This window comes from Silene latifolia, chromosome 10, assembly GCF_048544455.1.
Source record: "Silene latifolia isolate original U9 population chromosome 10, ASM4854445v1, whole genome shotgun sequence".
Lineage (NCBI taxonomy): Eukaryota > Viridiplantae > Streptophyta > Magnoliopsida > Caryophyllales > Caryophyllaceae > Silene > Silene latifolia.
This window is the reverse complement of record NC_133535.1, coordinates 153,837,417-153,849,783: the sequence shown is the minus strand read 5'-3', so window position 1 is coordinate 153,849,783 and position 12,367 is coordinate 153,837,417. Positions and strand designations below refer to the sequence as shown.

At 36.9% G+C, this 12,367-nt stretch overlaps 1 protein-coding gene across 1 annotated transcript; it reads left to right on the top strand.

Moving 5' to 3' along the window:
- The first annotated feature begins 8,512 nt into the window (after positions 1-8,512).
- On the top strand, positions 8,513-11,500 carry LOC141609388 (uncharacterized). The gene is made up of 3 exons (XM_074428453.1): positions 8,513-8,802; positions 8,933-9,091; positions 11,069-11,500. Exons 1-3 carry the CDS (start codon positions 8,754-8,756, stop codon positions 11,239-11,241), a joined length of 381 nt encoding a protein of 126 aa, XP_074284554.1. The 5' UTR covers positions 8,513-8,753; the 3' UTR covers positions 11,242-11,500.
- The last annotated feature ends 867 nt before the right edge of the window (positions 11,501-12,367 follow it).

Genomic DNA, 12,367 nt, shown 5'->3' with positions numbered 1-12,367 from the left:
AAGATTCGGACCTAGCATAGATGGATCGGGATCCATCGATTGAACATTGATCTGATATGTAATATACGCTTCTTATAATATTTGAACAAGCTGATAAGCTAGCCTAGTGGTCTACCTTCTACGTTTTATCTCACCATTTTTCTATAGGAGATTAACAAAATGATGATTAGCCTTTAGCTATATGTTACATAGACTCGTTTTAAAGTATCCTAAACAGTTATATGTCCAAGTGTTGGACTCTGCTATTTTTTGTGAAAATTCGAATTTTTTGGCAAATTGGGGTTTTTTACAAATTAATTTTGCGATTTGGTGTCGGTCTCAAACTAATTTGGGTCAAAGGGTCCACGTCATCACTTGTATTTTTTTTTATGTTTTTATATTAAGCCGCTAGGATAGTTAGCGGCTTTACTATTTTCATAACATTCTATAAGGCTTGTAGATTAAATTTTTTTTAAAAAAAAAAAAAAAAAAAAAAAAATCACCATGTAAGCCGCTGAAGTTATTGGCGGCTTCCCACATTTTCAACCTTGTGCTTGCACTTACATGATCAAGAAAATATGAAGGGCTGAAACCGCTAAGAATATTAGCGGCTTATCATTTTACGTTTTCTAATACTTGCACTATGTTTTGAAAAATAAGAACGACTAAAATCGCTAACTATCCTAGCGGTTTCATATAAAAACACGAAAAAAAATACAAGTGATGACGTGGACCCATTAGCTCAAATTAGTTTGAAACCGACCCCAAATTGCAAATTAATTTGTAAAAGAACCCTAATTTGCCAAAAAATTCTGAAAATTCAGCATGTTTGGCTTTAAATTTAGGTTAGTGCCCATTGTTGCCCTTCTCTTGTTGAGGGCTGTCTTAGGCATACTTGCGATACACTTCGTGGTCTGTGCCTCTATTAGAATATAGGATATGTGCAAATATTGGAGATAATATCTTGCCACATATCACGAATATTGTTTTCCTCCTTTGGTGTGATATTATTGTATATTGTTATTTTGTTATTCTGTTTTCCTATTTCATAAGATTAGCTTTAGGGAAGTTGTGATCTTTTAGCTTTATTATTGTATATTGTTATTTTGGTGTGGCAAGATATACCCGTCGCTAAGATGACTAGTGTGCGTTGTCTTCTAGCGGTGGCCGTACACAAAGGGTGGTCAATAGCCCAGTTAGACGTGAACAACGCATTCCTCCATGGAGATTTGGAAGAGGAGGTATACATGCGGGTGCCACAAGGACTCGAAACCGGTGGATCACACAAGGTTTGTAAGTTATTAAAATCATTATACGGGTTGAAACAAGCTTCACGGAATTGGTTTGCAAAATTGACTGATTCGTTGAGAAAATATGGGTTTGACCAATCTTTGGCTGACTATTCTTTATTTACATATAATGTGAATAATGTTTTTCTTGGAGTTTTGGTTTATGTAGACGATATGATCATCGTGAGTAACAATGACGAGGCATGCTCGAGATTGAAGGCTTTTCTTGACAAGAAATTTGGTATTAAAGACCTTGGCCGATTCAAATACTTTCTCGGAATAGAAGTAGCTTCGGGGCCAAGAGGATTATTTCTCAGTCAACAAAAGTACGCAACAGAAATTGTGATAGACGGAGGCATGGAGGGATCCAAACCGGTGAGAACACCCATTGAACAAAACCACAACCTCGCACTTGCAAGCGGATACCTTTTAAAGGATCCTATGAAATATCGAAGGTTAGTGGGTCGTCTCATATATTTAACAATCACACGACCGGATTTGGTGTATGTTGTGCATATACTATCACAATTTGTTCATGCTCCGAGAAAGGAGCATATGGATGCGGTATTACGAGTTCTCCGTTACATAAAGGGAACCCCAAGCAAAGGGATCGTTATTGAGAAAAATTCGAACCTACAGCTATACGGGTACTCTGATTCGGATTATGCCCGATGCCCGCTGACCAGAAGGTCTTTAACTGGATATTTTGTGTCCTTGGGGAAGACACCCATATCGTGGAGAGCAAAGAAACAGGTAACGGTGGCAAAATCAACCGCTGAAGCTGAATACCGTGCAATGGCAGCGGTAACTAGCGAGCTACTTTGGCTAAAGTCCTTCTTATCGTCACTTGGAATCAGTCACACGCAGCCTATGAAACTTTATTGTGACAACCAAGCAGCTTTACATATAGCCAAAAATCCCGTCTTCCATGACCGTACCAAGCATATTGAGGTGGATTGTCATTTCATCCGTCATCATATCCTAGAACGAAACATATTGACCGGACATGTACGCAGCTCTGAACAAATAGCTGATCTCTTTACAAAGGCACTTGGGAGTGAGGCGTTTGAATATCTTCAAGGCAAGCTGGGCATTGGATTGCCCAATGCTCCACCTTGAGAGGGAGTATAGAAGGAATGATTTGCCATATCATTCCCATATCAAACGAAGATCATATGCATATCACCAAGATAATATTTTCCGAATCATATCTCGAGTAATCTTGCACATATTATTTAGTTTCTTTACTTAGATTATTGTATACCATAATGCAAGGTAGTAATTTGTATATAATGAGGAGTTGTATGATGTAATCATTCATTCAATAATAATCACCTTCAACCTTTCCAAACTCCTTCTCACGTTCCTCTGTTTCTACATGGTATCACGAATATTGTTTTCCTCCTTTGGTGTGATATTATTGTATATTGTTATTTTGTTATTCTGTTTTCCTATTTCATAAGATTAGCTTTAGGGAAGTTGTGATCTTTTAGATGTATATAAGATGTATCAGACGCTTGGATGAATCAATGAGAAATATACAATTTATCCCCTTCTCTGTTCTTAGCATTTTCTCATGGTATCGTGAGCTATAATCGATCCACACAAATAAAACACACAAAAAAAAAAAAAAAACGAAGATCAACAAATCCATCGTTCTTATGCCTGGTGAGGATAATAAACAAAAGGGTGCCATGGGAGGTCCAAAGACTATTCCTGTAACTTCACCTCTTTACCTTCATCCTTCTGATGGTCCGAACCTAAATGTCACACAAATCGTGTTTGATGGAAGTAATTACGATTTGTGGGCAGATGCTGTCAAAAACGGGTTGGACGCCAAAAATAAATTGGCTTTCATCGAAGGGAAAGTGAAGAAACCAGAAGTAAATGAAGACGAGGAAGAAGAGACCATCGAATTCGTAGCATGGAGGCAGTGTAATGCCACGTTAAGAGCGTGGCTCCGGAATGTGATAGATCCAAAGTTACATCCGAGTATTTCGTTTAATCAACCTATAAAAGACGTTTGGGAAGAATTGCGAGGAAGATATTCGGCAGGTAATGCTCCTCGAGTTCACCAATTGAGGAGTGACTTGTGCGAATGCAAGCAAGGAAAGGACTCTATCGTTGAGTACTATACCCGTCTAAAGACGATCTGGGACGAATTAGCCAACTACAGCAAGAGTAAGGGTTGCACCTGTGGAGCAGCGGCGTCAATTGCGAAAGAACAGGAAGAGGAGCGTGTACATCAATTCCTAATGGGATTGAATTTCAAATTGTATGGAAACATACGAAGCAATTTATTGATGGAGGATCCGATTGCACCTTTGAACCGAGTGTATGCTCTTTTGTTAAGGGAAGAGCGACATATCACCATGACCAAAGTCAAGGAAGAAGAAATAGAGGCGGCAATGGCAACAAGAAATTATGGCGGACGAGGCAGAGGTGCTTACAACAAGGAAGAAAACAATGAGGAAGGCTCTTCACTGCCACCATCGTGCACACATTGTGGTAAATATTACCATACGGAAGCCAATTGCTATGATAAGCATGGTTATGAAGTCGTTAAAGCACGAGAAAGGGGACGCGGCAGTAGAGGAAGAAGCAACTATCGTGGTAAGAGCAGAGGTAGGGGCCGAGGGCAAGGTAACTACCAGGCCAATGCAGTCGGGAGCGGTTCCAATTCTGGCGTCAAAGGGGAAGACGCATCAAAGTCGAATTTTCCATTTACAAATGACGAAGTAGAAAGGCTTCGAGTCTTGCTAAGTGGTAGTCATGATGGTTCCGAAAAATTGCAAGGTATGAAAATCACTTTTAATGTTGAATGGATGATTGATAGCGGAGCCTCCCATCACATGACGGGACGACGAGAATTATTAGAAAATTGTTGGACAGAGGGATTATCATCAGTAAGTATGCCAGATGGAAGGAGAGTAGAAGCTCAAGTTCATGGACAAGTCCGATTGAGTGCCAATTTTATTCTAAAAGATGTCCTATTTGTGCCAACACTTACTTGTGATCTTATTTCCGTCAAACAATTAATTAGCGAAAATAATTGTGTAATAACCTTTTATTCGGACCATTGTGAAATATAGGAACTGACTACGAGGACGATGATTGGACGCGGTGAGCATCGACAAGGGGTGTATTACTACAAGGAGCAAGAAGTCGTGAGGCAGGTGACGGTGTCAAAGGAAGGACGATTATGGCACAATCGACTTGGACATCCGTCGAAAAGTATTTTTTCTCGTTTTTCTACTTTAGTTGGATGCAATTTAAATTGGACTTCAGATGCTATTTGTGATTCTTGTTGTAGAGCGAAGCAGACTCGTTCTCCTTTTCAATTAAATAATAAGCGGTGTGACGTTATTTTTGGTCTAATTCATGTTGATATTTGGGGCAAATATAGCGTGGCTAGTTTAACTCGGGCTCATTATTTTCTGACGATAGTAGATGACCATAGTCGGGGAGTTTGGGTATACCTAATGAAAGACAAAAGTGAAGCTGGGGATTTAATGAAAATGTTTTGTCAAATGGTAAAGACCCAATTTGAAACTTGTGTCAAACGAATCCAAAGTGACAATGGAACGGAATTGTTATCGGGTTCGATGCAATATTATTATGAGGAAAATGGAATACTGTTTCAGACTAGCAACACTGACACACCACAACAGAATGGACGGGTTGAGAGAAAACACCGACATATCCTTGAAAAGGCTCGGGCATTACGTTTTCAAGCGGGTCTACCTTTATATTTTTGGGGAGAATGTATATTGACTGCGGCTTATTTAATAAACAGAACTCCTACGCCTTTGCTAAATGGGAAGACTCCTTATGAAATTTTATATCGTAAAATGCCCACTTTTGATAATGTCAAAGTTTTTGGATGTTTATGTTACGTCCATAATAAAGACCGACCACGGGATAAGTTTGGAGAACGGGGAAAACGATGTGTTTTTATTGGTTATCCACACAGTAAAAAAGGGTGGAAAATATACGATTTGAAAGAAAAACGAGTCTTTGTGTCAAGAGATATTAGTTTTTTCGAAAATGTGTGTCCTTTTCTGAATTCTGGCGAAGAAATGGGAACACAATCAGGCACAAAACGTGATGAACAGCCTTTTGTATATGATGAACATAATGCTGAAAAAATTGAACCCCAAGTCGTAAGGGGGAGCAGCGAAACAGAGTGTGATACTGCAGGAGGAGAGCACGAACAGCATGAAACAGGGGGAGTGAGTGAAAATAATGGAGTCACGATTGAAGAAGAGGTAGATGAACAGGGTGTGTCCCATGAAAGTGGTCCGGAAAACAGAGAAGATGAGAATGTCAGACCTGACAATGAGAATGGAGAAGAAAGGATGGGCAGAGGAGCACGCAACAAAATCGAACCTTCATGGAAAAAAGATTATTACTGCAAATCCACAAGAGTAATTACACCCACGTCACATGCTCATCACGGACAAAGCTCATCCTCCATGTCAGGTACGCGATATCCGTTGGCGAATTATGTTATTACCGATTGTTTCTCTAAATCTTATCAAGCTTTTCTAGCAAAAATTGATAAACACAGGGAGCCAAATCATTATCATGAGGCAGCCAAGATAATGGAATGGAGAGAAGCCATGAAAAGGGAGATTGAAGCCTTGGAACAGAATGATACATGGAAGATAGTTAGCTTGCCGAACGGAAAGAAACCCATCGGATGCAAATGGGTATATAAGATCAAATACCACGCCAATGGAACAATTGAGAGATACAAGGCAAGATTAGTGGCACAAGGTTTTACTCAAATAGAAGGGGATAAATTGTATATTTCTCATTGATTCATCCAAGCGTCTGATACATCTTATATACATCTAAAAGATCACAACTTCCCTAAAGCTAATCTTATGAAATAGGAAAACAGAATAACAAAATAACAATATACAATAATATCACACCAAAGGAGGAAAACAATATTCGTGATATGTGGCAAGATATTATCTCCAATATTTGCACATATCCTATATTCTAATAGCCTCCTTAAGACATTGTACTGATAAACTGAATAGCCTCTAGTATTGCAAGCGATTGTGTTTTGTTCCATCTTCACAGTAGGTAAATTTGTTACAAGTGATGAGCGATTTATTACCATGATGACAGATTGACAGGTCCCGGAGAAACAGAACAAATTGTTTTCCATAAGGATATAGTCGACCCGGTACACAGAATCTTCTTTGGAGCGGGAGGAAATGATGAGTGATTTTCACAATGACATAATTCCTTCTGTTACGAAGACGTCCAAGAATTAGGATTCGAACAACTAACCTCTGTTTTTTGCTTGACCTTGGTAGGATAACGCTCCTACCTCCTATTTTATCGAATCATCTTTATATTTTTCCGATCAACAAGTTTTGTATAAACACGTGTTATTATAATTTATAAGTAGTTCATTAGAGTATTTTATATTGCTTCTTAAATACAAATATTTGATATTTTTTAAACTTACTCCGTACTTAATGGCTTAATGCTTGTGTTAGTAGTAAATCTAAGATTTGGTAACTCGTGTCTTTATAATTATGAATGTTAAACTTGTTCACTTGCTCAAGTATATCTAGGATTGTATTGAACTTACCTGGCTATAAGGAAACAATAATTTTGTGTATGATAATTTTGGTAGAGTAATGTTGTATCAAGTCTTGTACATTCTGTAGAACAAATGGTCATATTTATCACTCCTTCCATCTCGATCATTTGTTTATCTTTTACTTATTTGTGTATTTTGGTCATTTGTTTATCTTGTGTTAGTAGTAAATTGTCCCCTTCTCCTTCTTTAATTTTTGTGTCAAAAGTAGAGATAAACAAATAATGAGACAGTGGAAATTATATATGACTTTTAATAAGCGATAATACTAGCAACCGGCAAATAGCAAAAGGTAAAAGAAAGAGCTTTTTCTTTAATAAGCGATAATTACTGCTGAAAATCAAATTTGCCTTATATTTTTTCGGTTAGTCGATCCCAGGGTTACACAACTTCCGTACCAGAATCCATAATCCCCTATTTACTAAAAGAATAGGCGAAATTCCAAAATTTCCCGCCTACACATATTTCCTAAAATAAAGTTTAGTTATTTTTAGCGTATTCTATAAGTATGGTGGGCTATAATACACATATAATCTTTCAGATTTATATATTTATGTCATTTACTATTTTACATTCTACACAAAATTATCTCCAATCTTCTTACGATATAAAAAAGGAATTCTTTTTTTTTTAGTTTAAAGAATCATACGAAAAAAATTCATTGATTTTCTATGATAAAAAGTTGCGGCTAAAAATATATTATCAGTAAAATTTCATAAAATAACACCATTAATCTCTCGGTAATAGGAAAAACTTTCAGTGAAATACTCATTTCATGATTAATACGATTTTAACTTTGATTTTTCAAATCAAAATATAACGATGAGAAACGTAAAAAAAAAAAAAGATTAGTTAATTTAAATTCATAAATATAAGACACTAAAAAAAGTAAAACTCTAAATATACCGTGCGCAAATTGCACGGGAGCTAAACTAGTTTATAAAAAAACGAATAATGAACAACCTAATTCGACTCGGGATAAGAAAGTTTCAAGGTTTTGAGGACAGTTTACGTTAGAATCGACTCTAATTACTGTCATAACGATCGTAATGAGACATAAGGTAAGTGATTTTTTACAACAACTACGACAACAATATAATTATTTTCATTATTATTATTTAGGTAAGTAATTTTAAAAATAATTTTATATAAATTATTTTAGGTAATTTTTAAATGAGAATGTCTCATATGATATACGAAATATTTAAATGTTCCAAAGATTATAATTTAACTCCAATGTTCAAATATAATAAATCATTGTAAATAATGTGAAATAAAAAAATCAGTGTTAATAATTGCCACTACCCTTAAACAAGAAGAACCCTGCAATTTTGTTGAGAATAAGTTCCAATCCATATGAGTTTCACATGTTTGGATGTCACATTGGATAGGCGTCATGTCGCCATAATGTCGTCATAGTATAATACTCCGTATATGTTGCCAATTATTTTTTTAGATTGGAACCCTATTGAACTTGTATTGTGGACTCGTTCTTCTCCGTTTAGGTGTGACCCAGGACCATTGTTGAATTTAACAATTTTAAATTAATAACTCAATTAATGATTTCAGGCCGGCTTGTCAACGATTAGGGATATCACAACTAAGGACACGAAAAATGATTTTGTAAAATCAGGAAAGCACCAACATTCACGAAGTTCAAAAAATCCAATTTAAAATTGGATTTGGCCGGATAATAGTTGGCAAAATTAATTAGTATAAAACTATAGGTAACTTGATCATAACCTACTATAAATAGAGGTATCAAATTGAAGGACAATCACAACAAATACAAAACTTGAAATATTAATCAACAAAAGAAAATATATATTATATTATTTATTGTATTGCATAGCATACCGAAAATGGACGGCAAGAAAATTATTTTGGGAGCTATTCTGATTCTTGCCTTGGGTAATTATTCTATACTTTAGAAATTTATGTGTGTATCACAATTGTAGCATGTCATCGTACATCCTAATATATAGATGTGATATTTTAGTTTATTAATATTATTGCCATTGCATGCATATTTTGATCTCAGTCCCAAACCTGGAGGCCGGAAGAAGTGAGTGTTGGCTTGATGGCCATAGCTGTCGAACTCTATATCCTCCTGCCGAGGATATTTTTTATGGTTGCTGTCCTGGACTCATATGCATTCCTACTGGTGGTCCTGATTTTGAAGGCGAATGTTCGCCAGCTTGTAAGCTTTCCAACCATCACTAATTTCAGCATCAATGCTTTTTTTTGGCTCTAAAATGTTAGTATTGTGTAAAGCAAGTTGTGCATTACCAGTGTTCCATGGATCGTGGACTCATCATGGAGTACTTGAGTCTGTCTTGGATCAGGTTACTACATACTAATTACAAATATTAACCTGATCCAAAATAGACTCTAAGGGTCTGTTTGGATTGAGTGATTTGGAGGGAAAAGAAAGGGAGGGGAACTAGGGGATTTAAAATCCTTTGTTTGGATAGGAAATGGGGGTGGAGGAAAATGGAGGGAGAGAGATTTGGAAGGATCCAATTTTCCTCCTCCAAGTCTAATCAAAATCTCTCCACAATAGGCAAGATTTGGAGGAGGGAAATTTGATCCCTCCAATTCTCTCCACCTCCATTTCCCTCCACCCTCATTTTCTATCCAAACAAGGGATTTTAATTCCCCTACTCTCCCTCCCTTTCTTTTCCCTCCAAATCTCTCAATCCAAACAGACCCTTAGGGTGTGTTTGGATTGAGGTATTTGGAGGGAAAAGAAAGGGAGGGAGAGTAGGGGATTTAAAATCCCTTATTTGGATAGCAAATGAAGGTGGAGGGAAATAGAGGGGGAGAGATTTCGAGGGATCCAATTTCCCTCCTCCAAGCCTAATCAAAATCTCTCCACAATAGGCAAGATTTGGAGGGAAATTGTATCCAAACAACCACACTCCATTCCCCCTCCCCTTCCCTTCTCTCCCTTCCCCTTCCCTCCTTCCCCCTCCCCTCCCTTTCTCTCCACTTTTGCTATCCAAACACACCCTTAGAGTCTATTTTGGATCAGGTTAATATTTGTAATTAGTATGTAGTAACCTGATCCAAGACAGACTCAAGTACTCCATGATGAGTCCACGATCCATGGAACACTGGTAATGCACAACTTGCTTTACACAATACTAACATTTTAGAGCCCAACATCGATAAAACTTGTCATGCCAGCTTTTGTGTGGAAGTGTGAATATCTCGTGTTGAATCTGTGCTGTATCTGTGTCCACAACCCATAATAGTACGATATTGTCCCATTTGGACCAAGTCCTCACGAATTTACTCTTGGGCTCCTTCCCAAAAGACTTCGTACTATTATATTCTTTGGACACTTATAAAAACGATCTTCCATCTTTATTCTACCGATGTGAGGACATGGATTTGCACCCTAACACAAGCCTTTCTCATGTACCGATGTACGTACAATGCATAGATTGATTTATTACAACACAATGCATAGATCGTTAAAACTTGTCATGCAAGCCTCTATTCATTTATTGTTGTTCATGTAATGACATGTAAAATTGAATTTTATCATCAAAACCGCTTCTATTTTTATGGACAAGCAGTAGTTAATTGAAAAATTGTATTGGGGTGCTTTCGGCAAGTTAATACATATATAGGGGAACCTCGCGCAATTGTGTATCTATAAAGAGACATTTAGGGGTTATAAGTCAGTGATGTTTACGTAGCTTCTGGATTTGGATATGCATCCTCGACTACAAATATGTAGGAATTTTGACAGCATATCAAGAAGACGTGATAAGTGATTGTATTGTTTGTATCTTCTCCCTTAGGGAAAATAAGTGGAGAAAAATTGATTTTGGTAATGATCATTTCTCTATTTTTGGACAAGCAATGCTTGTTAGTGAAAAGTTATATTGGTATGCTTATAGTAACGAAGCCGGCGATTTACTTCTTAGCTTTGATTTAGGGGTTGAGAGGTTTGACGTAATTTATAATATGGACCTTGATAGGTCAGACGTGTTGGGAGTTATGAGCGGGTGTTTGAGCATTATATACTGTGACGAGTTCTCAGATGTAATGCACATATTGGAACCTCCTGCAATAGTGAAATCTATTGATTTACCAGATGAGTTGAATTTAGACGAGGTCTCTGAAATGATCGGGTTTACAAAGACTGGGAAATTTTTTGTAACAGGGCCATTGGGTTACAAGGCAACGGGTTTCAATAGAACGCTTGGGATAGTTGACACAAATACGAGACCTATGAAATACACAATGCTTTTGAGGTTCCATGAGGTGATTGAGATATCAAGATATGTTCCAACCCTAATTTCACCTTTTCCCATTGAAGAGCCTTCGGAGGGATAGATATATTAATTGTTCCCTTGCTCGCTTCTTGGCTTGTTTGATGTCACTCATGTCAGTGTAGTCCTTTATACCCTTACATTCTATTAATTTATCGCCAAACCAACAAAATACGCTTATTATAAGATTGTTGGGCACATGGATTTGTGTTTGTTTGAAATGTTTTTCTCTAGTTTAGGCCTTTGTCCTCTGTTGGTCGGAGTGGGGGACCGATCAGGATCAGCTAGTGTTACGTCACCTTAAAAACGTGTTATTATACGTTGATTAGAGTAATTTATATTGTTTCTTAAATACAAGTATTTGATGTTTTTAAACTTACTCCGTACTTAATGGCTTAATGCATTGTGTTAAATCTAGGATTTGGTAGCTCCTGTCTTTTAATTATGAAAGTTAAACTTGTTCACTTGCTCAAGTATATCTGGGATTGTATAAAACTTACCTGGCTATAAGGAACTCAAACTACTATGATGTTGTGTACAGTAATGCTCTTGTACGACGGTCTTTTTCACTTTTTCACGTTTTGAGATACTTATGTTCCACTAAAAATTGTCAAGCATTTGTTAGAAATTATATGCTCCGTATGACTTTTAATAAGCGATAATACTGGCAATCGACAAATAGCAAAAGGTAAAAGAAAAGAGCTTATCTTTGAAATGGATAAGAATGTTTATGGTGTGATGAATATCACTGCCTAAAATCGAATTTGCCTTATATTTTTTCTGACAATAATCTATCCCAGTAGAATTCAATGAATGGCGGTGATGATACGAGGGGATAACCATTATAAATCCGCGGACTTTGGAGCACTCACGGTTGATGAATCTTGTTAGTTATTGTGCTCACGTTAAGGAGTCACTCCGACTCCTGAGAATGAGGATTCGAACATCTAATTTTCGTCTTTTCTTTTTCTTTTTCTATTGAGCCATAGTTGTTTTTTCTACTATCATAATATTATTGGTTTTTAAACGGTACTACTCCCTTGTCCCAATCAATTTTTTTGTTTAACTTTGATTAAATACTCCTCACATGAATTCTGTCCTTGATTGGCGAGACCCATTAGGAAGCGGGTATTCTTGGTCGCGAAGGATTCAGATTATTAATCGAGCAAATATGTAATGTACTCTATAAC